The sequence below is a fragment of the Sapajus apella genome, unplaced genomic scaffold (assembly GCF_009761245.1).
Source record: "Sapajus apella isolate SASKATOON/1434 unplaced genomic scaffold, GSC_monkey_1.0 scaffold12, whole genome shotgun sequence".
Classification (NCBI taxonomy): Eukaryota; Metazoa; Chordata; class Mammalia; order Primates; family Cebidae; genus Sapajus; species Sapajus apella.
In genome coordinates, this window is record NW_022436952.1 from 25,818,356 (window position 1) to 25,845,820 (window position 27,465).

The following is a 27,465-nucleotide window of genomic DNA, read 5'->3' on the forward strand; positions in this document are numbered from 1 at the left end:
CGGCTCACTGCAACCTCCGCCTCCTGGGTTCAGGCAATTCTCCTGCCTCAGCCTCCTGAGTAGCTGGGATTACAGGCACGCGCCACCATGCCCAGCTAATGTTTTGTATTTTTTTTTTTAGTAGAGACGGGGTTTCACCATGTTGACCAGGATGGTCTCGATCTCTTGACCTCGTGATCCACCCGCCTCGGCCTCCCAAAGTGCTGGGATTACAGGCTTGAGCCACCGCGCCCGGCCCCTGTTTTTTTAAATCTTTGTGTCTACAGTGTTTGGCACATGGCAGACTCCAGAGTGTGTCCCTGACAACCCCAGCCCCTTCTCTGAACCCTTGTGATATACATTTCCCTAGTAAGCTCTTCATGAACATGTGGCATGGGAGGTTGGTGGAGTTTGTGTTTCTTTCTTTCTTTCTTTCTTTCTTTCTTTCTTTCTTTCTTTGAGACAGGGTCTCACTCTGTCAGCCAAGCTGGAGTGCAGCGGTGTGATCTCAGCCCACTTCGGCTTCAACTTCCTGGGCTCTTCCCGCCTCAGCCTCCTGAGTAGCTAGGACTACAGGCATGCACCATCACACCCAGCTCTTTTTTTTTTTTTTTAGTAGAGACAGGGTTTCACCGTGTTGACCAGGATGGTCTCGATCTCTTGACCTCGTGATCTACCCGCCTCGGCCTCCCAAAGTGCTGGGATTACACGCTTGAGCCACCGCACCCGGCCCAATATTTTGTATTTTTAGTAGAGGTAGGTTTTACCATGTTGGTTAGGCTGGTCTCGGTCTCCTGACCTCATGAACCACCTGCCTCGGCCTCCCAAAGGGTTGAGATTACAGGCATGAGCCACCATGCCCAGCCAAAAGCCCAAATTTTTAATCATCATTTGATGCTGGGCTGGGGATTGTGAACAGTGTGGAGTTTTTAGGAAGGTCAGCATGGCCACTGAGGGTGAGGTGCGTTCAGGGGAGCAGGCAGCCAGATGGTGCCTCCGGGAGACTGAGGTCCATTGTGAGAGGGTTCTGGGTGGGCTGTGGGCTATGGGAGGATGGGACAGACAGGATAGAGACCACTGGAAAATCGGCAGGACTGCTTGACCTCCTGGCCAGGCACAGTGGCTTATGCCTGTAATCCCAGCACTTTGGTAGGCCGAGGCAGGCGGATTGCTTGAGGCCAGGAGTTCAAGACCAGTCTGGCCAACATGGTGAAACTATGTCTCTACTAAAAATACAAAAATTAGCTGGGTAGCCAGGCGCGGTGGCTCAAGCCTGTAATCCCAGCACTTTGGGAGGCCGAGGCGGGTGGATCACGAGGTCAAGAGATCGAGACCATACTGGTCAACATGGTGAAACCCCGTCTCTACTAAAACTACAAAAAAATTAGCTGGGCATGGTGGCGCGTGCCTGTAATCCCAGCTACTCAGGAGGCTGAGGCAGGAGAATTGCCTGAACCCAGGAGGCGGAGGTTGCAGTGAGCCGAGATCGCGCCATTGCACTCCAGCCTGGGTAACAAGAGCGAAACTCCGTCTCAAAAAAAAAAAAAACAAAAAAAAAAAAAAAAAAATTAGCTGGGTATGGTGGCACACACAGGTAATCCCAGCTACTGAGAAGGTTGAAGCTGGAGAATCGCTTGAACCTGAGAGGCAGAGGTTGCAGTGAGCCAAGATCAAGTCACTGCACTCCATCCTGGCCAACAAAGCCAGACTCTGTCTAAAAAAAAAAAAAAAAAAAAAAAGAAAGAAAGAAAGAAAGAAAACAAAAAGAAAAATGGGCAGGACTGGTTGACCTCCCGAATATTGGCTGTGAAAACAAGGACAGCTCCAAAATGTTGAACCTGGAAAGAGGGGACAGCAAGGGAGGGTACAGGCAGCTACTGCAGTCCAGAGCAGTCAGGAAGTGTGGCTTCCCATCCCTTAGTGGGTGGATACTCACTAAGTCTTTGTCAGATGAATGAATGAATGAGTTGTATGATCTTAGACAAGTCATATGATCTTACATGATCTCTGGGTCTCATTTTTTTCATGTGTTATATGAAGGGATTAAAATGGAATGTATAAAACAGAGAGGTACTTGGCTGAATGCAGTGGCTTATGCCTGTAATCCCAACAATTTGAGAGACTGAGGCAAGAGGACTGCTTGAGGCCGGGAGCTTGAGACCAGCCTGGTTAACATAGTGAAAACCTTGTCTCTTAAAATATGTATTTTTTAAATTTAAAAAATAGGCTGGGTGCAGTGGCTCATGCCGGTAATCTCAGCACTCTGGGAGGCTGAGGCAGGCAGATCTTCTGAGGTCAGGAGTTCGAGACCAGCCTGGCCAACATGGTGAAACCCCATATCTACTAAAATACAAAAATTAGCCAGATGTGGTGGTGGGTGCCATAATCCCAGCTACTAGGGAGGCTGAGGTAGGAGAATCGCTTGAGCCCAGGAAGCAGAGGTTGCAGTGAGCGGAGATCGCACCACTGCACTCCAGCCTGGGCAACAGAGCGAGACTCTGTCTCAAAATAATAATAATAATAAGCTGGGCTCAGTGGTTCATGCCTGTAATCCCAGCACTTTGGGAGGCCAAGCTGGGTGGTTCACCTGAGGTCAGGAGTTCGAGACCAGCCTGGCCAACATGGCAAAACCACGTCTCTACTAAACATACAAAAATTAGAGCCGGGCGCGGTGGCTCAAGCCTGTAATCCCAGCACTGTGGGAGGCTGAGGCGGGTGGATCACGAGGTCAAGAGATCGAGACCATCCTGGTCAACGTGGTGAAACCCCGTCTCTACTAAAAATACAAAAAATTAGCTGGGCATGGTGGCGTGTGCCTGTAATCCCAGCGACTCGGGAGGCTGGGGCAGGAGAATTGCCTGAACCCGGGAGGCGGAGGTTGCGGTGAGCCGAGATCGCGCCATTGCACTCCAGCCTGGGTAACAAGAGCGAAACTCCGTCTCAAAAAAAAAAAAAAAAAAAAAAAAAATTAGCCGGGTGTAGTGGTGGGCACCTGTAATCCCAACTACTGACACTGAGGCAGGAGAATTGCTTGAACCTGGGAGGCAGAGGTTGCAGTGAGCAGAGATGCACCACTGCACTCCAGCCTGGGCGACAGGGCGAGACTCCATCTTAAAAATAATAATAATTTTTAAATTTTTTTTAAATATTGGGGAAAAAGGGAGAGGTACTCTCACGGAAGGAGTAGGAGTTCTTCCCATCCTTAGGGCCTCTCTGGGTACCCCAGAACAATGATTCCAACCCTGGCTGTAGGCTGCACTAACGAAGGCCCCACGTAAGACCACTTATTCTAGAATCTCTGGAGATGGGGCTGAAGCACAGGTAGTTTTAAGGCTGCCCAGGTGGCTCTGATATGCAGCTGGTTGAGAACACTTACCCTGGAGCCTTGAAAACCCCCGAGCTAGGTAAGGGCTGAGATCCCTGCCAGGCCTAGGCACCCAGAATGCGACTTGTGGTTGGCGACAGGCCTCTCTTCTCATGTTCCATGTCCCACATTCCATTCCCAAACCAGACACTCCTAATAGGCAGGGCACCAAAAACCAGAGTTTCTCAACCAGGCTCTGACATTTTCTTTCTTTCTTTTCTTTTCTTTTTTTTTTTTGAGATGGAATCTCACTCTGTCAGCAGGTGGAGTGCAGTGGCACGATCTTGTCTCACTGCAACCTCCTCCCAGGGTCAAGCAATTCTCGTACCTCAACCTCCCAAGTAGCTGGGATTACAGGTGCCTGCCGCCACACCCAGCCAATTTTTGTATTTTTAGTAGAGAGGGGGTTTCACCATGCTAGCCAGGCTGGTCTCGAACTCCTGACCTCGTGATCTGGTCACCTCAGCCTCTCAAAGTCCTGGGATTACAGGCGTGAGCCACTGTGCCTGGCCTCTTTCTTTTCTTTCTTTCTTTCTTTTTTTCTGTCTCCCTTTCCTGGTAAACACTGACATTTTGGACGGGATGATTCTTTGTTGTGGGGACTTTCCTGTGCGTTGTGGGATGTTTAGCTCATCTCTAGTCTCTACCCACCAGAGGCCAGTGACACATCCCCAAGTCAAAACAATACAAAACCACTCCAGATGTTGCAAAATGTGTACTGGGGTGCAAAATCACCCCCATCTGAGATGCACTGTGCTACTCTGAGAGTCTCCCATTTTTCCTCTGCCCCCTCCAGTTGCAGACAGAGGCCAGGCAGGGGCAGAGATCGTGAACAGCAGGTTTAGTTGGGCCTGGCAGGACAGAGGCCTCTGAGGAAGGCCAGGGTTTCACTGTGTTAACACGATGGAGGGAGGGATGCCAGCGAACCAACTGATGTGGTCTCACTCCAGCGGGGTGAGTTTTCCAGAACACGCATTCCTGGATTCCCAATCAGTCACAAGAGGGCCTGGAGTCGCTTCTGGGGCAGTCGCCCCCACTTTCCGGGAACAGGCAGAAGGGGGTGTGGGCGTGGTGGGAGTGGTGTAGGGGATTCTTTCCTTCTGTAGATATTTTCCTGGCATTGTTGACAGCGCTGTCTGATTGGTTGAGGGCCAGAGGGGAGGAACTTTCCAGCTGTGGGTGCCCGGGTTCCTGGGAGGCCGTCAGACCTGGGATTGTGGGGATGTCTGGGTTTTTTGGGATTTTCTTGTTTTTGCATTATCTCACCAAGCAGAAGCAGGGATGTCTGGGTTTTAGGATCTGGAAGACTGTCTTTGGAGCTGGGACTAAGGGGCTGGCTGGTTCCCCTCCAAGGGATGTGGAAGTTGGGAGTGCACACTCCTTAGAGCTGGAGGCTGGGAGGTTTTCAGTGTCTTCATAAGCTACTTTTTGCTTGGAGGTGGTGAGACCTGAGGGAAGATGGAGGATGGGAAGCCTAAGGGAGGGGCCTGGGAGGGGCGGAGGGAGGGTGGGCGGTGGAAGGCACTGGTCAGGGTAGGATCCCCGTCCTTATCCCCAAACTCACTCCACCAGGAGGCTCAGAACACCCAGAAGCAGGACAGCTCCGAAGACGGAGAGGAGCAGAATCTTGGCTTCCCAAAGATCATGACTTCCTGCAGGGAACCCAGGAGGCAGCGAATAATTCTGGGACCCACACTCACCAGTTGGGGAGCCCAAGGACTCAGGGATCTGGGCAAGGGTGGGCATGAGGACCTGGGAAGCAGCGCTTTCGAGGCCAGCAGGACACCTCGGTCCCCTTGCAGGTAGAGCAGTTGTACAGCACGGTGCTGCCCCCTGCAGGAGACAGCAGGGGCAGCGCTGGGGAGGGGAGGCCGGGCCTCCACCCCGCCCTGTACCCAGCTTCCTCCCAGGCCCTCCTCTGACACCCTGCAGGCCCCAAGTCCTTGCAACCCCTTTCCTTTCCTACTCACGGCAGGCGGGGGGACAGAGAGCTGCAATGAAAGACAAGGAAGGGGCGGGAGTGTGAATGGATGTGCTGCTCACCACACACCCCTTTGCCTGAGACCCTGGGCTCCCCTCGAGGCCACCCCGCGTCAGTACCTTCCCTTGTGTACTCAGGGAGCTTGGTGTTATGAAGCCATCTCCAATATGAAGGGAGTGAGGAAAGAGCCTCTTTGATCTCTGGGGAGGCAGAGCAGCTCCGTTGGGCCTCGACAGGGCCAGTTCCCTCTCCCTTCACGCAGCCCCCTCCGGATCAGGCCTCCCGTCTCCACCCCTCCACTTTCCCTGCCCACCCCCCAGCCCTTGTTGCCCACCCCTGTCTTTGGTGTCTACCCAAGCCCCTAGGTCACGCTTTCCCCTTCACCTCACCCATGACCCTCAGGACTCTGTGAGTCTTCTCTGTGACTTTGTTCATAGACATCTCATCTGTGGAGATGGGCAAGAACCATCGACTCCATCACCAGCCCAGGGTCTGGGGTCTCTCCTGACTTTCCCGTATATGGCGCTGTCTCAGAGGGAGAGACCAGCATGTTCAGAAAGGGCCACAGATGGAGGGCAAGGCTGGGAGGTCACATGCCACCCTTTGGGGGTACGGGGGTGACTGTTTACTGGGCCCATCCTCGAGTGTCTGGTCCCACCTAAGGCAAAGGCCGAGAAGTCCGGGGAGGCCTCACATTCCTTCTGCCCGGCCTCCGTCTGGCTGCAGAGCCGAGCCAGGCGGCCTGACAAGTCGTGGGCTGGGAGGCGGCAGAAGACACAGGCCTGGGCGGCTGCCAGGAAAACCCCGCCTAGTGCCAGCCTCCACATGAGGACCACAGGGGGGTGGAGCAGGGCTGCCCCAGCTGGACCAAGGAATGCTCTGCAGCCCTGGCTCCAGCCCTTGCCTGGAGGTTCTAGAGTGTTCCAGAACAATGAACAATGCCACGACCCATCCTCAGCTGGGGTAAAGCTGGGGCTCAGGAAACTGGGGTCCCGAAGGCCTCTCCAGCAGGCGATGGGCAGAGAAAGCAGGCTTCTGTGATGCAGGGACAGCACCCTCAACCTGGCCCTCAACGGCCTTCACAATTTTGTGGTTCCAAAAGCCATTTTATTTTTCTTCTTGTAAATCATGACCAGTGATAAATAATGTGTGACACCCCCAGTGAAGAAGCTGCGCACGAGTATCCCATCCGCTCAGGGAGCCAGAAATCCCATCCCTTCCCATCTCCTCCCCCACGGCCCCAAACTCTTGTCTCCTCTCTCTGCCCTGGGCCGCCTTGGGCCTTCCCAGCTATCTCCTAGCAACAGGGCCATGGTTGCCACAGCAACCAAGAGTTCCATACAGGCCTCAGAGGCCCAGCTAAGCCCAGTGACTTCTCTTACCTCTCACGGGGAAGATCCCAGTGACTCAAACCCCAACAGGCCCCTCCTGGCTACGTGGTGATGCATATGCATGCGTGCACGTAAACACATACACATACATCCTGTGATTAAACGACTAATTGTCAACCTCCTCACATACACACTACAGATACACCCTGGGCCAGAATAGTTGCTGGGTAACCCCAAACAGGCCTGGACACGCAGACATCACAGACACTGTAGTCAGCAACACAGATGGGAACCAGGATGCCAGGGACCTCTGCATCAGTCAGACACACTGGCTGATGTGCAGGCACACACGAAGGAAGCCCAAGGACTCAACAGATTCTACCCTCTTCCCCATGGCCAGCCCCACCATCAAGGTGGGATCCTTCCAGATGAGGGATGCTCCAGCCCCATTGCCATGGGGACTCTCCCAGCTCCCGTACATCAACTGAGGGTGGGATGTGGCCTTTCTGTCTCCCTCACTAGATGGCTTGGAACACAGCAAAGAACCCCTCTTCCCTTGTTCCAGAGTGTTCTGGCATCTCTTTGGTCAGGCCAGGCCACCCAGCTTCAGGAGGAGAGGCCATGGTCCAGGAGACCGCATGGGGCAATGCCAAGTCCTCCCTCTTCCCCAGACCTCAATATCCTTCCAGGGTTTTGCCAGGCTTAGTCTGGGTAAAGAGGTGTTCCCCACCTTTCCAGGCCCTTAAACACTGAGCTCCAATCAAGGAGAGATTGGAGGTCCCCAGCCTTAGGTGAGAACAACCAAGAGAACCTTCCTTGCCCCTCCAAGGATCTGCACCAGTTGAGACCTTCTGGACCCCTGTGAGTCCTTGGTGGGCTCAGGTTTGGGAATTTCTGCCCAGATCTGAGCTTCAGTCAGGTGCAGGGGAGTCCTGACTCTCATAGCTCCTGGAGCAGAGCTGGAAAGAGGCTTCAGGGGTGCCAGTACCCCATTAACTGCCCCATTCCCTCTCTTCCCAGAGTCAAAATGAGAACCGCGTCCTCAGTGCCGGACAAAGCGCAGAGACCGGGAGTTGAGCAGGTCTTCAGGGTCGGGGAAGACAGAGTCTAGGCGGAAGCCATGCTCGAGAGCCACCCGCAGCACCTCCTCCAGGAAGCTTGGCGTGCCCACCACCTCCCGCCGCTCTCCTGGCCCCCCAGTCCACAGTGGCTGCAGTCCCAGTCTCCCATACTCCGCCTCCGGGAGTTCCACGGGGCAGGGGGCCCACTCCAGATGAAAATGTGGGCTCCCCTCTGCCCTATCCCCACTGGCCACACCAAATCGGGCCCGCAAAGCACCTAGACACTCAGGATCAGTGCAGAAGAGGTTGGCTCGGAAGGTGTCCACCTGGACGGAGCTCAGCTCATAGTGATGGGGTCCCCGGCGATCAGAGAAGTGCACGAGGCGGGGGCTGACGTCTACATCTGCGTGGAGCAGGGCAGCTGTGGATGCAGGGGTCCCCCGAGAGGCCTCCAGTTCCCGCAGCGCGTCCAGGAGGGGCCGGATCTGGTAGAAGTCAGCCTCTGCCTTGAGAAGCGCTGTCTCTCCATACCCGAGGGGCAGGTCCAGACGGCCCAGCCTCAGGAAATTGAGGATGTGCCGGAAGGCCTTGCCATCCCGGTCGATGAAGTAATGGCCGCCTCCTTGGGAATTGAGGTTTGGGGGCATGGGGGTGCCGGCCCTAAACATAGCCCCCAGCATGGAGTCTGGGAAGCGAGTCAGGGTCTCCAAAGTGGTGGAATATAGTGTGCCCCCCACATTTAGGGTCACGGGGCCCCCAAAGGAGGGGGGCGAAGACGGCACAGGAGGAGGAGAAATTTTGGGAAGTACAGGAGACACCGAAAGAAAAGAAAAGGCACAATTTCCTGGATGTGTGTGCAGAATTGGGTCGAAACTGTCAGGCTCGCTGGGTTGGAGGCACAGGCGGAGCACAGGCAGTAAGGTTTGGGGCTTGCCCGGATTACTTTGGTGGTGGATAGGGGGCTGGTCTCAGGGAACAGCAATTCCTGAAAGGCTGAGAGAAGGGATGAAAAAAGCAGAGGGCAGCCAGAGAGGGGAAGGGAGCTTGAGGTCTGGACGTATCCGATTTGCGGTGGTCAGCGACTCTCCTCTGTGCTCTTCAGAGGGTGGGTTTCCGGAATCCAACCAGCAGGTGACGGTGGCGAGCACAGGGCCGACTCTGAAGGGCTGGCTTCGGAGACCCCGGGCAGATCGCTGCCGCCGAGGTCGAGTCCACCCAGGGCTCTGGGGCCACTCCGAGGCCAGGCCGGGCTGCCGGCGCGGGTCGCAGAAGATGGAGGCGGAACTGACGGGAGCGGATGGCGGAGCCGCCTTGTATCCACCGGGTGGCGACGATGCGTACTCAGCCCGGGCTGGGAGTGTCCGAGCGCTCTGATGAAAACAGCCGGGAGTCTCGGTACCCGGCCGCCGCCGCCTTCCCCGGGTGTCGCCGAAGCCGCTGAGGTCCTCTCCGCCCCCAGGAAGTGGCCTGAGCGCAGCGGCCCGGGCCCCTTTAAGAGACAGCCCCGCCCCGCCCCCGCCCCCGTGCGGCTCTTGGGGGGTTGTGGGGAGAGTCTCGGACGGGAGAGACGGGGCGGACTGGCCGGACTGGCGCACGCCGAGGGGCAGGTGACTCAGTCGCGTCGCCCCGGATGTGGCCGCGACCGCCCCGCCGCCGCTCAGGTGTGCCCGGCCTCACGTCTGCAGCTCTGCGGGGCTGGAGCCTCTAATCCCGCCGCTCAGAGCCCGAGGCCGGCCCGGGGGCCGCGTCCCTCCCAGCGGCTCCCGCGGGGAATTCCCGAGCGGGCGGGTGCTGAGCCGTGGCATTCCGGGGATGCCTCTCTACCGGGGCGGCCCCGGCGCGCGCTCTCGGCGGCCGCGCGGGCCCGCGAGCCCCAGGGCCGGCCCCACCCCTCGGCAGGACGGGGCTGGCCACGTCGCCCGAGCCCGAGAGCACCCGCCCCGCAGCGCCCGGGCCGCGGCCGAAGCTGCCGCCTCGCTCCCCGGGGTCGCCCCTTGCTGGACTCGAGCTCGCAACGCCCCAGCCGCTCCCCGAACCCCGGGAGCCGCAGCGCCCAACACCCTGCGGGCCCGAAGGTGGCGCCCAAGAAGTGAACCAGAAGAAAAGAGCGAAGCACAGTGGCTTTAATGGCGGAGGGCCCAGTGGCGGGGAGGAGGGGGGAGGGAGGCGCGGGTCGCGAAGGCTTGGGGTCACAGAGTGTGGAGGTCGTGACTGCGCCGGCTCAGCTTCTCCGGGTCGTCTGACGCCATGAGGGAGAAGTCTCGGAAGATGTCTAGATACGTCTCATCTCCTGGGGGAGGGAGGGAAGGCGGGGAGGCGTCTGGGCCCCAGTGCAGAAGGGCAGAATGGCGGGGCCCTGGGCCCGCCTGGGGACCTAGCGCTCCGAGCGTGGGTGGGAACGTGCGCGCCGCGCAGTGCCTATGCTTTGCCCTATTCGAGGGCCTGGCACGTCGGACGCACCCAATACGCATTTATTAAATAACGGAATGAATGCAGTCAGGCACTAGGGAGAGAGGTCACCGTGGACCAGAAGCGCAGAGTTCAGGTGCTGTGTCTAGGGGGTGGGATGGGTGGATTCTTTACCTGCCTGGCCCTGGGCCGCTTCAGCCTCCCTCATTTTTGCCAGTCGTAGCCTGAACGGGAGGGAATTAAGAAATGAACGACACTGTCCTCATCTCCCCGCCCAACTTCCCATTCTTCCAGCTGGGTCGCGTTTTGTTCATCTGCCCACCGCGGTTCTAGGGCTAAAAAGATGCCTGACAGCAATGTTGATGCACGAATGACGCCTCTCAGGGTGGGCTGAGCATCCTTGCACCCCGCCTGCCCGCCTGCCTTCTACTCCACGTCCCATTGCACACTTGGAGCAGCCTTTCTCGCTCCTGGTCCCAGCGCTCGCCTGGCCCTTCCCCAGGTCCCACCGAACGTGGGCGGGTGGAGGTGGGATCCCAGCACCAGCCCCACCCCTTCAGGCATTCTCACAGGGTGACGATGTCAGCATTAGCTGTTTCCATGGCGATGGTCAGAGGGTCCCTGCCTTCAGAGTCTTGAGCCCCCAGATCAGCCCCCCGTTTCAGGAACAGGCAGGCGAGCCTGGAGAGAAGAGCCAGAGTCAGACGGCCACCCAACTCCTCCCAGCCTTCCTCCCCATGGCCGTCATCCCTACCCCGTGTGGCCAAGGATGGTCGCGTGGTGCAGCGGGCCCCGGCCGGCACTGTCCGCTTGGTTCACGTTCGCCCCGTTCTGGAGGAGAAACTCACAGGCCAGAAGAGAATTCTGCATGGAGAAGTCGACAAGGGGGTTGAGGGTGGCATCCTCAGTTGGTAGAGTTCAAGATGTCTTAGGGTAGGGCCAGTTCAGAGAATGGAAAGGTGGGGTGTGTTCATCAGGAGCGTGGAAGGGGTTACAGCTGTCAGGCTTGGCTCTAGCTCTTTGCACGTATTTATATGTAAATCTAGTACAAGCTTATGAGGTATGTTATCCTTTTTTTTTTTTTTTTCTTGAGATGGAGTTCTGTTCTTGCTGCCCAGGCTGGAGTGCAATGATGCAATTTCGGCTCACGGCAACCTCCACCTTCTGGCTTCAAGTGATTCTACTGTCTCAGCCACCCGAGTAGCTGGGATTACAGGCATGTGCCACCACCCCTGGCTAATTTTATATTTTTAGTAGAGACAGGGTTTCTCCATGTTGGTCAGGCTGGCCTCAAACTCCCAACCTCAGGTGATCCACCAGCTTCAGCTTCCCAAAGTGCTGAGATTACAGGTGTGAGCCTCCCTGCCTGGCTGTTCTCCCTATTTTACAGATGAGACAGAGGTTAATAACTTGTTAAAAGTCTCCTGTGAGGGGTGAGAGCTTGGGTTCTCTGCCTCCAAATCACACACTCTTAGCAACCAGTCTCTATTGCTTCTCTCTCCCTATGGGTGGGGGCCCTAGGGAACAGGTGTCAGGAAGAGGAGATAAGGGAAGGAGCCAGATTCAGGAATAGGTGTCACAGCTCTAGGGTGGGGTGGGGAGGTTGGCAGGGCTCTCACAGCAGCTGTGGCCTGGATCAGTGGCGTGGCATTCTCTTGGCCTCCATTGACCCAGTTGACATCAGCTCCATGGGCAAGGGCATCAGCCATAGTGGGAAGAGATGGAGGATGTCCAGATGCTCGAAACAGCAGGGCACCAGGGTGCAGGCTTCCCAGGTCCTCAGACAGGGGCTCTGTTTGGGGGATTTGGTTCTGTTAGGGGGAAGAGCTCCAAGTCCAGGAAGAAAACCCTTAGCACGGTGCCCCAATGTCATAATGGGACAGGTCTCTTCTGAATTGTGGGGAGGCTTGGGACTGTGGAGGAGTGGAGTGATGCAGGCGTGGGTACGTGTACGTGTAGGAGCCTCTAGGGTGTGGGGAGAGACGGCATCATCACCCGATCCGGTCCAACCACCGGATGACACACACAGGTGAGCAGCCTCCTAGACACTTGGCCTCAGCTCTCAAGCCCTGCCACTCCAGCCAAACCCACCCCCACTCCCTCTCCTTTTCTCATGCTGCTGACACCCCTTATCCTCCCTGCCTATGCCCAGCCCCACACTCCTTCCCATTCTTCATGTGACACTCCACCATAACCCCTGAAACTGCAGTCTGGTCCTGCCAACATGCTCCAGGGGAAGGCCTGGGCCTTACCCTCTGTGCCTCCCTGTGGAACCTGGCACAGGGCTGAGCACATAGCAGATGTTCAATGAATGCCCAACCAGCCCTATACCTGGCTTGGATCTCAAGCTTCCTGGCCGAGGCCTGATGGAAGGCTTCGGGGGCACAGGAGGCTGTCCCCTTGGGGGCCCCCGGCCACCTCTTCGCCCTCGAATCTCAGGCAGCTTGGTCAGGAACTTCTTCTCCACATATTTAGCTTGAATCCAGGCCTCTTTCTCCTGTCTGTGGGAGGGGAGAAGCAGACAGTCTTCCCACTTCTTGCTCCAGGTTCCCCCCATTCCCCTAGGAGGCTGAACCCCAAGCTCACCGGGAGCAGCTGGGCCCTGGTTTCTTCACTGCCATGGCGTCCACACGGGCCTCATAGATCTGGTTGATGATGACATTTCCCAGCTCGCACATGAGCTTTGGGAGGCCCAGACAGAGTCAGAGACAGGGTGACGGTGAGTATCTGTCTCCTCAGGGCTCAGGCCCCTGCACCCCCATGTCCTTGCCCCCCACGTTCTTGCCCCCAGTCTTCACAATACCCCAAGTTACCTTCACTAGTTCTGGCTCCCATGAGTCAAGGGTCAGAGACCGGACTTTGGAGAAGTGAACACCAAGACTCCTGGAGGGCCAGAGGGGAGGGTCAGGCCCTGTATGGGGAGTGGCCTGGGGAGCTGCGCTGCTCCTGGACACTGGGAGGCAAGGCCAGCAGGGGACCCCATGCAGAGGTGCTGGCCCAGGAGGCAGGGCAGCTGTGGCCATGTAGCCACCATGTAGCCTCTGCCTGGCCCCACAGGACCCTGCCTGGTCACCATTCCTTCCTTAGGTTTCATTTCAAGGCCCTCATTGCTCTAGCCACCTCCCTTCCTAGTGACACTTTAGCCTGGACAGTCTCTCCCATGTCACCCCCCTTCCCTCCTTCCACCACACTGAGGTGGGGGGTGAGGGCTCTAGAGACTTCCTAAGGCCTCATGACCTCTTCTCTGTCTGGTCTTCATTGGCTTCCCCACCCTCAGCAACCTTGACTCTACATTTCTTCCAACCAAGCCAACAAACTGGGTGTCCCCCAATTCTGGCCAGACTAGGATACAGAGGGGCTAGGCCCACCTGGGTCCAACTGGCAGCCCACAGGCTTGGGCCCAGGCCTGGTGCCCAATGACAAAGCCAGAAGCTAAGAGAGGAAGGCAGGACAGGGAAGGAAAGAGGGGCCTGTGTGATGAGCTCTATATTGGGAGCTGCACTGCAACCTGAAGGAGCATGGCTCATGCTTGGGCTTAGGGAGTGACCTGTGGATGCCGGAACACTCAATGCAGAGGGTGACACCAAGGTTGATGCTGGCCCACTCCGGGGCTGGCTCCCGGCAGTCGCAGCACTGGGCATTGCCATCCACACTCTGTACCTGGGCTGCCACGTGCCCAACTCCCCCAGGCTCCCTTCCCCTGGCCATTCCACCAGAGCCCAGGGTGGCAGCAGAGCCTATGGCCAGATGTCCCGAGCCCTGAGAGAGAGGGGGAGAAAGGGTGGCCGAGGGGCCTAGGGTAAGAGGTGCCCCATCCCCACAGGCAGCCTGGCTCTGCATCCCCACCCCCAGGTTAAGGTACCTGGCCCAGACCCCTGGGGCTGTCATCAAGGTGAGATTGACTGAAGGCGGAAGCGATGCTACTCTGCACAGCACTGACCCACAGCTGCAGGAGGCGCTCTGAGTCAGCCTGGAGGAAGCAGGACCTAGGTAGGAGGGTGAGGGAGAGAGTAGCGGGGTCTGAGGCTGGGAAGCAAAGTGGCAGGATGGGCAGGCTGACATTGAGCCAGTATTCAGCCAGTCCCAGTTATATTGAAAGACTTCTAGCCAGGTGTGGTGGCTCACACCTGTAATTCCAGAATTTTGGGAGGCGGAGGCAGGTGGATCACAAGGTCAGGAGTTCAAGACCAGCCTGGCCAATATGGTGAAAACCCATCTCTACTAAAAAAAATACAAAAAGTTAGCTGGGTGTTGTCTTGTGCACCTGTTGTCCCAGCTGCTCGGGAGGCGAGACAGGAGAATTGCTTGAACCTGGGAGGCGGTTTCGGTGAGCCAAGATAACACCTCCACTGCACACTCCAGCCTGGGCGACAGAGCAAGACTTTGTCTCAAAAAAAAGGACTTCTAGCCAAGCACGGTGGCTCACACCTGTAATCCCAGCACTTTGGGAGGCTGAGGGGGGTAGATCATGAGGTCAAGAGTTTAAGACCAGCCTGGCCAACATGGTGAAACCCTGTCTCTACTAAAAATACAAAAATTAGCCAGGTGCGGTGGCAGGCGCCTGTAATCCCAGCTACTCCGGAGGCTGAGGTAGGAGAATCGCTTGAACCTGGGGGTGGGAGGCGGAGGTTGCCATGAGCCAAGATCGTGCCACTGCACTTCAGTTTGGGCGACAGAGTGAGACTCTGTCTCAAAAAAAAAAAGAAAAAAAGAAAAGGACTCTGTACCAGTTGGTAATATTCTCCTAAATATCCCCCATCACCCTGTACCCTCTCCCACAACGGCCCCCCAATCTAGCTGCCAAAGGGTTAAGGTCTGGAGCTGCATGGGGGGCCTCCATTGTGGTGGGCCCTGCCTTTCAGATTGGTAACTATTTAGATATATTAGAGTATCAACCTGGCGATTGCACTCACTTGCTGGTGGACACCACCTCAAAGCAGAACCGCCTTTCTGAGTCAGGGCAGAGTTTGACTGTGCAGAGACGAAGGTCGTCCACCACCACAGTCACAGGGTCCTGGCAGGACAAGGTGAGAGGGGGATGGATGTCCAGCCTCAGGCAAAGGCTGAGTCTCCCTGGGGCCCAGGCACCCAGGACCCAGGCCTACTCACCTTGTACTTCTTCTGGTAAACCAGTTGGTTGCTCTGAATGGTGAACCAGCGTCTGTAGATGGAAATCATTACAGACATGGGAAGCTTTAGGATGAGGGACGGAAGAGAGGCTGTGCTCTTTGCCCATGAGGATCTTACTGAGAGGAGAGACACCTGGGCTTACTGTTCCATGAGACATTCTAGAGAAGGGTGGACAGTTGCGCAAATTGGAACATCTAAAGGGTGCTATTCATATTCTGGACAACCCAGATTTGACATAGTTATGAAGACAACTTTCCAGCAGATGGCGGTAAAATTCTTTTTCTAATAAAACGTCTATTGCTACAATTAAAAAAAAAAATACTTTTTAGGCTGGGCTCACACCTGTAATCCTGACACTTTGGATCACCTGAGGTCAGGAGTTTAAGACCAGTCTGACCAGTATGGTGAAACTCCGTCTCTACTAAAAATAGGAAAATTAGCTGGGTGGGGTGGTGGGTGTCTGTAATCCCAGCTACTCGGGAAGCTGAGACAGGATAATTTTTTTTTTTTTTTCTGAGATGGAGTCTTGCTCTGTCACCCAGGCTGGAGGGCAGTGGCTCCATCTCAGCTCACTGCAGCCTCTACCTCCCGGATTCAAACAATTCTACTGCCTCAGACTCCTGAGTAGCTAGGATTACAGGTGTGCGCCACCACTCCCAGCTAATTTTTGTACTTTTAGTAGAGACAGGGTTTCACCATGCTGGCCAGGCTGGTCTTGGACTCCTGACCTCATGATCTGCCCACCTCAGCCTCCCAAAGTGCTGGGATTACAGGCGTGAGGCAACCCACCCAGCTGAGACAGGAGAATCTCTTGATCCCTGGAGGCAGAGATTTCAGTGAGCTGAGATTGTGCCACGGCACTTTCCACTCTGGGCAACAGAGCGAGACTCAATCTCAAAATAAATAAATAAATAATTTAAATACTTTAAAAATTAATTTTCTTTCTTTCTCTAGACACCAGTGTTACTTGCCAAGATTGCTAAAATGTTTGACAAATGAAAGTATCAGGCCAGGAGAGGTGGCTCACCGCGCCTGTAATCCCAGCATTTTGGGAGGCTGAGGTGGGTTGATTACCTGAGGTCAGGAGTTTGAGATCAGCCTGACCAACATGGTCAAACACCATCTCTACTAAAAAAAAAAAAAAAAAATTAGCTGGGCGTGGTGGCAGGTGCCTGTAATCCCACCTGCTGGAAAGACTGAGGCAGGAGAATCGCTTGAATCGCTAGGAGGCGGAGGTTGCAGTAAGCAAAGATCACGCCACTGCACTCCAGCCTGAGTGACAGAGTGAGACTTCATCTCAAAAAAAAAAAGAAAGTATCTTGGGGGCTGGTAATCCCAGCACTTTGGGAGGCTGAGGCAGGCAGGTTGCTTGAGGTCAGGAGTTCGAGACCAGCCTGGACAACATGGTGAAACTCTGTCTCTACCGAAAATACAAAAATTAGCCAGGCATGGTGGCACACACCTGTGGTTCCAGGTACTTAGGAAGCTGAGGAGGAAGGATCACTTGCGCTCAGGGAGTAGAGGCTGTAGTGAGATGAGATTGCCCCACTGCATTCCAGGCTGGGCAACAGAGTGACACTCCATCTCAAAAAAACAAAAAACTAAAAAAAGTGTCTTGGGGAAGTGGCTCCATTTTTTAATTTGCACAGAGATCCCACATGGGCTAGCAGTGGCCCTGGAAGGGGAAGGAGTCAAGTCAGAGCATGTCACCATCCTGTTCCAAACTCTGTAGCAGCTCCCAATTGCCCTCAGAGTAAACCCCCAATCCCTACAAAAACCATAGGGCCCTATAATGACTCATGCCCCCATTAGCTCCAATTTCACCTCATACCACTTCCTCCTCCGTCACTCTTTCCAGACCCAGGGCCATCTCCCTGCTCTTCCAAAACCCTAGCTAGCTTAGGGGCTTGGCACTAGCTCTTCCGTCTAAAACCTTTTCTTCTTCTTCTTCTTCTTCTTTTTTTTCTTCTCGGGATTTTTGAGACGGAGTTTCGCTCTTGTTGCCCAGTCTGGAGTACAATGGCACGATCTCAGCTCACCATAACCTCTGCCTCCTGGGTTCAAGTGATTCTCCTGCTGCCTCAGCCTCCCGAGTAGCTGGGATTACAGGCATGCACCACCACTCCCGGCTAATTTTGTATTTTTAGTAGAGATGGTGTTTCTCCATGTTGGTCAGGCTGGTCTCAAACTCCCAACCTAGGGTGATCCACCTGCCTCAGCCTCCCAGAGTGCTGGGATTACAGGTGTGAGCCACCACGCCTGGCCTCTGTCTAGAACTTTTTTCCCCAAGATATCCTTCAGGTCTTTGTTCAAAAGTTACCTTCTCATGAAGCCCACCCTGCCCAGCTATTTAGAATTGCAACCCCTATCCAGCTCTCCACATCCCTTGCTTCATTACCTTTCTCCTATAGCACCATCACCTTCTAACATAGCACGTAATGTACTTACTAGGTTTATTGCCTGTCTTCGATGATGGAATGTAAACTCTACAAAGGCAGGGGGTTCATCCGTTTTTCCTTGCAGTGCTTAGCACACTATTACCACTCAAAATACATAATTGGGTGGGGTGGGCTGATCGGGGTGTCCTCTCCTTACCTGCTCCAGGTCTTAAATGCGTTGCTGGCCCGTTTGAAGAGATGTCCTTCCATCACCAGGCCCCCAGGCCCCTCTCTTAAGCCTGGTTCTGGCTCCTCCCCACCCAGCTCCTGGAGGCACAAGAGGATCAGTGAGCAACTGAGGTGGGCAGAGACGACGGCTACAGGTGTCTGCCTCCTGCCCACAGCCCCAGCATCAGCCCCAGGCCTCACCTTCTGCTTTTTGAAAGAAAAAATTTTTTTAGATGGAGTCTTGGTCTGTCACCCAGGCTGGAGTGCAGTGGCGCGATCTCGGCTCACTGCAACCTCCACCTCCCTGGCTCAAGCAGTTCCCTTGCCTCAGCCTCCCGAGTAACTGGGATTACAGGTGCCCATCACCACGCCCAGCCATTTTTTTTTTTTTTTTTTTTTGTATTTTTAGTAGAGGTGGAGTTTCACCATGTTGGCCAGACTGGTCTCGAACTCCTGACCTGAGCCAATCTGCCCACCTTGGCCTCCCAAAGTGCTGGGATTACAGGCGTGAACCACCGCGCCTGGGCTTTAAATATCTTCTAAAATTTATTTTTAGAGACAGGGTCTTGCTCTTTCACCCAGGCTTAAGTGCAGTGGTGTGATCATAGCTCACTGCAGTCTTGAATTCTTGGGCTCAAGCAATCCTCCCACCTCAGCCTCCCAAGTAGCTAGAACTACAGGTGTGTGCCACTACACCAGCTAATTTAAAAATTTTCTGTAGAGATGGAGTCTCACTACGTTGTGTAGACTAATCTTGAACTCCAGGCCTCAAGCGATCCTTCCACCTCAGCCTCCCAATATGCTGGGATGACGGTCATGAGCCACCACACCTGGCCCCTCACCTTCTGTTTCAGCAGCACGTGTCTCTGCTCCATGTCCCTCTTCTCTCGTGCTGAATTCAAGACCAGCTGGTACAACTGGGCACAGGAAGGATATCTCAGATGTCCAAGGCCCCCCTATTAGAAGAGTCGTCTCAGAGCTCCCTAACCTCCTTCCATGACCTGCCTGTGCCCTTGGTCCCACCTGGGCACCCAGCTCCTTGCGATACTGGGCCAGCCGGCTCAGCTCCTCATGGCCCTGCTGGAAATGGGTAGCCTGGGCCTCCACCAAACGCAGCACCTGGGAGACAAGGTGGGCAGGGGGCCAGGCTGAGGAGGAACCCCTTTCCCCTTGGTCTTGTGCTCGCAGCAGGCTCCTCTCCACCCTGCCCTCACCCATACCACAACTCACAAACTCCATGATGTCAAACTTCCTCTTGTCCTCAATCACATTGATCTGAGGATGCAAAAAGATCCCAGGTCAGTCTTGAAAACATAGCAACCCTTCCCACTGCACACTGGGGACTCCCCAGCCTCCAGGTGACACCTGAGGCTCTGGTACCCCATGGAGACAGGTTGGGGCAGACACCTGCAGGGCATAATCCAGTGCCCGTCCTCGGTATCCAGCTCGAGCCATCCTCAAAGCAGCTCCTGCCTCTTCTGCCTCCTGGGCCCGGCGCCTGGGAACCTCTGCGTTGTGAGTCAGAGCAGCCTCCAGGCTCTCAGCCCCTCGCCAGAACTCCCGGCGAGCCTCTCGGAAACCCCGCAGACCTCTGGGGATGGGGACATAACAGAATCGCAGCTGACACCCACCTGCCCCAGCAGAGCATTCCCAAGATAAGGCCCTCATGTCCTTTCAGTTAGTCTCTGCATCATGGGAAACCCGAGGGGATCCCTGGGATGGAAGTCAGACCATCAGAAACCCCCAATCCCACAGCTCTGTCACTGGGGAAGCCCCTGTGTTCATGGGAAGAGGGCAGAGGGCTGGTTTCTGGGAAATAAGGCCCCCTTCCCTCCCATCTCACTCCTCTCCCCTTTTGTTTTTGAGACAGGGTCTTGCTCTGTTGCCGAGGCTGGAGTACAGTGGTGCCATCTCAGCTCACTGCAACCTCTGCCTCCTGGGTTCAAGCAATTCTCCTGCCTCAACCCCCTGAGTAGCTGGGATTATAGATACCTGCCACCACTCCCAGCTAATTTTTTTTTTTTTTTGAGATGGAATCTTGCCCTATCACCAAGCTGGAGTGCAGTGGCGATCGTGGCTCACTGCAGTCTCCACGGCTCAAGCGATTCTCTGCCTCAGCCTTGCGAGTAGCTGGCACTACAAGAGCATGCCACCATGCCTAGCTAATTTTTGTAGAGACGGGGTTTTGCCATGTTTTTAATAGAGACGGGGTTTTGCCATGTTGGACAGGCTAATCTTGAACTCCTGACCTCAGGCGATCCACCCACTTTGGCCTCCCAAAGTGCCAGGATCAGAGGCATGAGCCACTGCGCCCAGCCTAATTTTTGTATTTTTTGTGGAGACAGAGTTTCGCCATGTTGGCCAGGTTGGTCTCAAACTCCTAGGCTCAAGCAATCCTTCTGCCTTGTCTTCCCAAAGTGCTGGGATTATAGGCGTGAGCCACCGCGCCCAGCCCCATCTCACTCCTTGACCAGGGTCTGGATCTGCTGCTGCAGCGTGTGTTGGATGGCATCTAGAAGCTCCTAAGGGAAGGAGAAGTTGGTAGGTTGGGGTGGACCGCAGACGACCTGGCCACCATCCCTGCAATCCCGACCTTCCCCTATTTACCGCATGGCTGTCCAGCTTGTGGTTCAGGCTCACAGTGAATTTCTCCAGACACTCCTAGACAAGAAGAGGCACAGAAAGAGTACCAGGCGTGGGGTGGCAGGGCCCTCCCGACTCGAGTCCCAGCCTGCTGTGGCTGTCTAGGATGGCAGCCCAGCCCTGCTCTGGCCTGGAACCTGCATACCCCAGGCCAGCCCTCCTCTTCCACAGCATCACCTCATCCCAGACCCCGTCCCACCCAGATGCAGACCCTCCACATACCGCCATCATGGGCTCTGGTGGACCCAGGTGGGCCAGGTCACAAATGCCGACAATGAAGGCGCGGCTAGCGGTAAGGTAATGGCGCCCACTTTCCAGGAGACCGGTACCCAGCTTCAAGAGCTGGGAAAGAAGGAGGGTAACAGGGAGCTGTGCCACCGGCCCCACACCAGGTGATGCCCCCACCCCTGCCCCACTTCCTTTCCCCTTGCCCAGGGCGGTGCTTGCCATTCCTGTCCGGCCTCACTCCCCTCCAGGCTCTCCCTGTATCTAACATACACCTGATATGTTCTCATTGCTGCTTCTTTATTCCCACCACCTTGGGCCTGAAACCAAATTCCTGCCCATTCCTCTCAGCCTGTCAGCAACACCTCTGTCAGCCTTACCTCCAAAACATCTTTCCCTGCCCACACATCTCTTCCTACCCTGCCTACCTGCTTAGATCCAGAGCTCCCTGGAGAGTCCAACCTCCTGCACTGTCTGGATGCTCTACATGGTTGCTATTAAATTCTATAGGATTGGCCAGTGCGGTGGCTTATGCCTGTAATCACAGCCATTTGGGAGGCTAAAGTGGGCCAATCACTTGAGTTCAGGAGTTCGAGACCAGCCTGGGCAACATGGTGAAACCCATCTCTACTAAAAATACAAAAATTAGCCAGGTGTGGTCGTGCATGCCTGTAGTCCCAGCTACTCAGGTGACTAAGGCAGGAGAACCACTTGAACCTGGGAGGTTGAGACTGCAGTGAGCTGAGATGGTGCCATGTGACTGTAATCCCAGTTATTTGGGGGGGCTAAGGCAGGAGAACTGCCTGAACCCAGGAGGTCGAGGCTGCAGTGATCCAAGATGTCACCACTGCACTTCAGCCTGGGTGACAGTGTGAGACTCTGTCTCGAAAAAACAAAACAAAAAAACTATATATATATATATTTTTTGAAAGGGAGTCTCGCACTGTCACCCGGGCTGGAGTGCAGTAGCGTGATCTCAGCGGCTCACTGCAACCTCCGCCTCCCAGGTTCAAGTGATTCTCCTGCCTCAGCCTCCCAAGTAGCTGGGATTACAGGTGCTTGCCACCATGCCTGGCTAAATTTTTTTTGTATTTTTAGTAGAGATGGGGTTTCACCATGTTGGCCAGACTGGTCTCAAACCCCTGACCTCGTGATCCACCTGCCTCAGCCTCCCAAAGTGCTGGGATTACATATAGGCGTGAGCCACTGTGCCCGGCCCAAAATCTATATTATTTGTGGCTAGGAGTTGTCCCATTCTGTACTCACTGCATATTCCCTCATAAATATTAATTCATCATCCAGGCCACAGGTCAGGGCCAAGAGGAGATGTTGGGGTACTCCTGGGGCCCATCCTATCTGGCCCATTTGATTGACAAAGAGACTTGATAGGCCAGGCGCAGTGGCTCACACCTGTAATCCCAACACTTTGGGAGGCCAAGGTGGGTGGATCACCTGAGGTCAGGAGTTGGACACCAGCCTGACCAACATAGTGAAACCCCATCTCTACTAAAAATACAAAATTAGGCCAGGCACAGTGGCTCATGCCTTTCATCCCAGAACTTTGCGAGGCCGAGGCAGGTGGATCACCTGAGGTTGGGAGTTCGAGACCAGCCTGACCAACATGGAGAAGCCCTGTCTCTACTAAAAATACAAAAGTAGCCAGGCGTGGTGGCACATGCCTGTTATCCCAGCTATTCAGGAGGCTGAGGCAGGAGAATTGCTTGAACCCAGGAGGAAAGGTTGCAGTGAGCTGAGATTGTGCCATTGCACTCCAGCCTGAGGAACAAGAGCGAAACTCTGTCTCAAAAAAAAAAAAAACAAAAAAGAGGGTGGGCATGGTGGGTCATGCCTGTTATCCCAGCACTTTGGCAGGCCAAGGCGGGAGAATCGCTTGAACCCCGGAGACGAAGGTTGCAGTGAGCCGAGCTCACACCAGGGCGCTCCAATCTGGGCAACAGGCATGAAACTCTGTCTCAAAAAAAAAAAAAGAGACTTGGTAAACCTGGAGGGAATGGCTGCCTGAGGAGGGTCTCTCTGGGTGATCAGAACCCAGAGTCAGTCTCCTGAGCCCTGGACCTTGTTACCTGCAGAGTTGCAACTACACTGCCTCTGAGGTGATGCCCCTTGGCTCTGGCCTGAGTCACCATATCTGGAATGGAGCAAGTAAGTGTCCATGGAGCCCTCAGCTCAGCCCAGGATGGCAGGAGACCACCAGGGAGCTCATGTGTGGAAGTCCAGAGCAGCAGGGGCTCAGAAAGCTTGGGCTGTATAGAGGCGTTCAGTTTTGTTGGTCAGCACTTCTGTTGAACTGAAAACCATTTTCTGGGGCTTGTGGAGGCTTCAGGGAAATATAGCTTGACTTGAGAGTGTATGGCAGGTTCAGTAATGCTCAGGAAACTGACCAAGATCAAATCTTATCAGACATCACCATGGGTTGTTTGTGACAAGGGACAAGGATGTTCACAAATCACTGTGTGAATCTAGGAACTGAGTGTCTAGTTCTTTCCTTAACTGTCTCAGCCCCTGCCCCTTAGATGAGTAAGGAACTTATTCATAAGACTGGACTAGTGACAAACTGGGACATCTGTACAATAGAATAGTACTCGGCAATAAAAAGGAATGAACTGTTGATATGTGCAATGATTTGGATAAACTTCAAAAGCATTAATCTTTTTAAAAATTGATTATTATTTTTAGAGTTGAGGTTTCTGTCACCCAGGCTAGAGTACAGTGGTAGAATCATAGCTCAACTGCAGCCTTGAACTCCTGGGTTCAAGGGATCCTCCAGCCTTTGCTTCCTGAGTAGCTGAGACTACAGGCACACACTACCATGCCTGGCTAATTTTTAAAAAATCAGAGACAGGGATCTTGCTATGTTGTCCAGGCTGGTCTTGAGCTTCTGGCCCCAAGCAACCGTCCTGCCTTGACCTCCTGAGTAGTTGGGATGACACTCATGAGCCACCACACCCAGCAGGAGCATTATTCTGAGTGTGAGTGTGTGTGTGTGTGTGTGGTGTCGGTGGGGGGAGCCAAAAAGCCAAATCTCAAAGGGTCACATACTGTATGATTTTATTGATACAACATTCTGGAAATGATAAAAGTAGAGAGATGGAGAACAAATCAGTGGTTGCCACGAATGAGAGAAGAGTGTGGGAAGGGTTAGGGTATCACTGTAAAGGAATTCCTCGTGTCCATTTATATGTTGAATGTAGTGATGGTTAAAGGAATCCATACATGTGATAAAGCACCATAGAATTATATACAAAAAGGCCAAGTGCAGTGGCTCACACCTGTAATCCCAGCACTTTAGGAAGCCAAGGCAGGTGGATCTCGAAGTCAAGAGATGGAGACCATCCTGGCCAACATGGCAAAACCCTGTCTCTAAAAATGCAAAAATTAGCTGGATGTGGTGGCGAGTACCTGTAATCCCAGCTACTCGTGAGGCTGAGGTGGAGAATCGCTTGAACCTGGGAGAGGAAGGTTGCAGTGGGCCAAGATTGCACCACTGCCCTCCAGCCTGGGCAACAGAGTGAGACTCTGTGTCAAAACAAAAAAGAACACACACAAAAGAGTATATGCAAATTGTAAAATCAAAGTAGGGTCTATAGACTCTATTGTTAACTGTAATGTGACAATATTAATTTCCTGGTTTTAATAAGGTGCTAGTGTTGTATAAGATGTCACCACTGGGGGAGGCTGGGTGATGGGTACATGAGACATCTCCTTACTAGTCTCCTGAGTCAATAATGTACTCAAAATAAAAAGTTGAGGCCATGTGTGATGGCTCACGCCTGTAATTCCAGCACTTTGGGAGGCTGAGGTAGGAGGATCACTTGAGCACAGGAGTTCAAGCATCTGGGACCACAGGTGTGGCCACCACATCTAGTCAATTGTTTAAAATTATTATTTGTAGGCCAGATGCAGTGGCTTACACCTGTAATCCCAGCACTTTGGGAGTCTGAAGCAGGTGGATCATTTGAAGTCAGGAGTTCAAGGCCAGCTTAGCCAACATGGTGAGAACCCCATCTCTACTAAAAATAAAAAATAAAATTAGACAGGTATCCCAGCTACTTGGGAGGCTGAGGGAGAAGAATCGCTTCAACCCTGGAGGCAGAGGTTCTAGTAAGCCGAGATCTTGCCACTGCACTCCAGCCTGGGTGACAGAGCAAGACTCTGTCTCAAATAAATAAATAAATAGGCCAGGCGTGGTGGCTTACACCCGTAATCCAAGTACTTTGGAGGCCAAGGCGGGCGGATCACCTGAGGTCAGGAGTTCAAGACCAGCTTGACAAACATGGTGAAACCCCATCTTTTTTTTTGAGACGGAGTTTCGCTCTTGTCACCCAGGCTGGAGTGCAATGGCGCGATCTCGGCTCACCGCAACCTCCGCCTCCTGGGTTCAGGCAATTCTCCTGCCTCAGCCTCCTGAGTAGCTGAGATTACAGGCACGCGCCACCATGCCCAGCTAATGTTTTGTATTTTTAGTAGAGACGGGGTTTCACCGTGTTGACCAGGATGGTCTCGATCTCTTGACCTCGTGATCCACCCGCCTCAGCCTCCCAAAGTGTTGGGATTACAGGCGTGAGCCACCACGCCCGGCCAGAAACCCCATCTTATAAGAAAAAAAAAAAAAGGAAAAAGAAAAAATAAATAAATAAATAATATTATTTGTAGAGACAAAATCTCACCATGTTGCCCATAAAAATAATGTTGCCCACTAAATTTGTGACAATTTGTTACCCAGCAATAAAGAACTAATATATAGCATGCAAATACGTAATGTGTCAGAGGTAAATGCTGCAGAGAAAAGTAAAAAGTAAGGGGAATGAGAGAGGGTGAATTTGTGAACACATGCTGTATGATAAGAGTGTTCAAGGGAGACCTACTGTTTTGAACTGAAATGTTTTGCTGGTTTGTATTCCAGTCAGCCTTTGGGCTCCATGGGAGCAGAAATGATCTTGCCCTCCCTAAATGCCCAAGGCCTGGCACAACGCAGGAGGAGCCCAAGAGCTGAACAAGGAAGTCCAAAAGTAAGTCTTTTTTTTTGAGACGGAGTCTCGCTCTGTAACTCATGATGCAGGGCAGTGGCAGGATCTTGGCTCACTGCAACCTCCACTTCCTGGGTTCAAGTGACTGTACTGCCTCAGCCTCTGGAGTGGCTGGGACTACAGACACTCGCCACCACACCCCACTGATTTTTGCATTTTTAGTAGAGATGGGATTACCCTTTGTTGGGCAGGTTGGTCTCGAACTCCTGACCTCAGGTGATCCATCTGCCTTGGCCTCCAAAAGTGCTGGGATTACAGGCATGAGCCACCAAGCCCAGCCCAAAAGTAGATCTTGTTTTCCAAGATCTTGAGCTTCTTGAGGGTATAGAATCACCTTTTTTGCTTCTCTGAAGTTTCCAAAATATCTGCCCTCCACAGCATTCAATAATCCCTGGAACGTATGCTCGTCTCCAGCTTTTTCCCTGGCCCCACCCTTCTCAACCTAATTTGCTCCCGGGTCACCTCTCCATGTCAGGGTCACCTTTTCCAGACGGGTCTCCAGTTCTGACACTTCAGCTTCCACCAGCTCAATAGAGGCTCTGGGAAAGAGGGGGTCATGGGAACAGAGCCTGGGTCCATCTGGTCTGTCTGCCTCTTCACGGGAGATGGAGTCGTAGGGTGGTGGGTGCGGAGGGGAAAGCTGCAGAGCTGAGAGGCTCATCCTCCCGCCCACTTCTGCTCTGCCTAGAAGCTACCACCGCCCAGGCCAGAGCAGGAAGGGTAGAAGGAGGGTGGATGTGGCCAGGGCAGGAAGTTGCTAACCGCCCCAGAGCAGGTGCTGGGGGAGGGGCAGGGGTCCCAGTGAGAGGCAGGAGGGCATGCCAGCTCTCAGGGTGAGGGAGACTGCAGAGGCCAGGTGCAGCATGCAGGGGTGGAGAGCATTGGAGCACCCTGCTTTGATAGGTGGGGTACCACTTTGGCCCACAAGCTCGCTCCTGCCTTTTTGAGGCCTGCTCCCTGAAAGGAGGTCTGGCCTGGGGAAAGGTGTGTGTGTGCTGGGGGTGTTAGACCTTCCCCTCCTTGGCCCCCTAGACCAGGTCACACTTACCGGAAACGCGGGGAGTCCTTGAGACACTCCTCAAAATCCAGCTTGACCGTCATCGCTTGCCTGCTATGTGGCCAGCAGGCCCTGGAGGCTGGGCAAGTGAGGATGCAGGTGGAGGCACCTTCTGTCCCACGAGGGGAGATGATGAGGAAGGAGGAGAGGGTCCTCTGTGGGGAAGGCCCTGGGGGGCACAAGTGCTTCCCCAAGGGGAAAGGGGAGTCCTAGGAGGAGCTCTCACCCCACACTTCCAGGCAGTGCTGGGAGGGGCAGGGGCGGGGCCTGGGCGGAGGAGGGGGCCTGAGATCAGAGAAGCCACAGTCCCGCCCTCAGACTATCTGCCAGCTCCTTCCTCCTGGGGGCCCTAGCCTGTTTCTCCCTTCGTAGTTGAGTCTTGGGGGCCTGGCAGATCTAGGTTCAAATCCTGACTCTGTCACTTAGAAGTTATGTGCCCCTGGAGGAGCTCTCCGATTCCTCAGTTTTCTCACCTGGAAGATGGGAATGATAATCCCTTCCTCCAGTGCTGCACGAAGTGAAGAAAACGATAGCAGTAAATTCATGGTTCACTAAATTAACTGCATCCATCATTGTCATCCTGCTGCAGCTTGGTCCTTCTCGTGATTCTAGGCTCCTGTGGAGGAGGAGG

The 27,465-nt window shown here is 54.3% G+C and overlaps 3 protein-coding genes across 8 annotated transcripts; all 3 read right to left on the reverse strand.

The window, feature by feature from the left end:
• Nucleotides 1-4,043: 4,043 nt before the first annotated feature.
• On the reverse strand, nt 4,044-6,397 carry TMEM95 (transmembrane protein 95). 4 transcript variants are annotated; one of them, XM_032280506.1, is made up of 7 exons: nt 5,983-6,397; nt 5,714-5,770; nt 5,444-5,524; nt 5,314-5,334; nt 5,096-5,176; nt 4,908-4,995; nt 4,173-4,791 (listed from the first exon to the last, which is right to left on the reverse strand). In XM_032280506.1, exons 1-7 carry the CDS (start codon nt 6,149-6,151, stop codon nt 4,758-4,760), a joined length of 531 nt encoding a protein of 176 aa, XP_032136397.1. In that variant the 5' UTR covers nt 6,152-6,397; the 3' UTR covers nt 4,173-4,757. The 4 variants fall into 4 exon arrangements, with proteins under 4 accessions (XP_032136396.1, XP_032136394.1, XP_032136397.1 ...); XM_032280504.1 differs by lacking the exon at nt 4,908-4,995 and having other exon boundaries at nt 4,697-4,791; nt 5,044-5,176; nt 5,983-6,291; XM_032280505.1 differs by lacking the exons at nt 5,314-5,334; nt 5,444-5,524 and having other exon boundaries at nt 4,044-4,791; nt 5,983-6,291.
• Nucleotides 6,398-6,409: 12 nt separating this feature from the next.
• On the reverse strand, nt 6,410-9,481 carry KCTD11 (potassium channel tetramerization domain containing 11). Its single transcript, XM_032280502.1, has one exon. It carries the CDS (start codon nt 8,394-8,396, stop codon nt 7,698-7,700), a length of 699 nt encoding a protein of 232 aa, XP_032136393.1. The 5' UTR covers nt 8,397-9,481; the 3' UTR covers nt 6,410-7,697.
• A 338-nt stretch (nt 9,482-9,819) lies between these two features.
• On the reverse strand, nt 9,820-27,086 carry ACAP1 (ArfGAP with coiled-coil, ankyrin repeat and PH domains 1). 3 transcript variants are annotated; one of them, XM_032280487.1, is made up of 22 exons: nt 26,826-26,890; nt 26,240-26,365; nt 20,727-20,846; nt 20,469-20,522; nt 20,325-20,383; nt 19,269-19,452; nt 19,092-19,136; nt 18,885-18,980; nt 18,704-18,778; nt 17,851-17,960; nt 15,235-15,286; nt 15,039-15,139; nt 13,988-14,111; nt 13,673-13,884; nt 12,939-13,008; nt 12,712-12,806; nt 12,457-12,626; nt 11,745-11,917; nt 10,880-10,989; nt 10,696-10,806; nt 10,300-10,349; nt 9,820-10,006 (listed from the first exon to the last, which is right to left on the reverse strand). In XM_032280487.1, the coding sequence occupies exons 3-22, from the start codon at nt 20,733-20,735 to the stop codon at nt 9,906-9,908; spliced, it is 2,001 nt and encodes a 666-aa protein (XP_032136378.1). In that variant the 5' UTR covers nt 20,736-20,846; nt 26,240-26,365; nt 26,826-26,890; the 3' UTR covers nt 9,820-9,905. The 3 variants fall into 3 exon arrangements, with proteins under 3 accessions (XP_032136378.1, XP_032136379.1, XP_032136377.1); XM_032280486.1 differs by having other exon boundaries at nt 9,822-10,006; nt 26,259-26,316; nt 26,826-27,086; XM_032280488.1 differs by lacking the exons at nt 26,240-26,365; nt 26,826-26,890 and adding an exon at nt 24,150-24,172.
• Between the last annotated feature and the right edge of the window lie 379 nt (nt 27,087-27,465).

Bases quoted from the DNA above. Each gene is read 5' to 3' on its own strand.
- TMEM95 (XM_032280503.1), bottom strand. From the start codon at position 6,151: ATGTGGAGGCTGGCACTAGGCGGGGTTTTCCTGGCAGCCGCCCAGGCC. The intron at 5,525-5,713 runs GTGAGGTGAAGG...CTGCCTCCCCAG, and splicing joins CAGAGTCCTGAGGGTCATGG to AGATCAAAGAGGCTCTTTCC. The intron at 4,792-5,043 runs GTGAGTGTGGGT...ATCTTCCCTCAG, and splicing joins GTCCTTGGGCTCCCCAACTG to GTCTCACCACCTCCAAGCAA.
- KCTD11 (XM_032280502.1), bottom strand. From the start codon at position 8,396: ATGCTGGGGGCTATGTTTAGGGCCGGCACCCCCATGCCCCCAAACCTC.
- ACAP1 (XM_032280486.1), bottom strand. From the start codon at position 26,878: ATGACGGTCAAGCTGGATTTTGAGGAGTGTCTCAAGGACTCCCCGCGT. The intron at 14,112-15,038 runs GTGAGTGCAATC...CCTCCTACCTAG, and splicing joins GAGGTGGTGTCCACCAGCAA to GTCCTGCTTCCTCCAGGCTG. The intron at 13,885-13,987 runs GTACCTTAACCT...CCTCTCTCTCAG, and splicing joins GCCCCAGGGGTCTGGGCCAG to GGCTCGGGACATCTGGCCAT.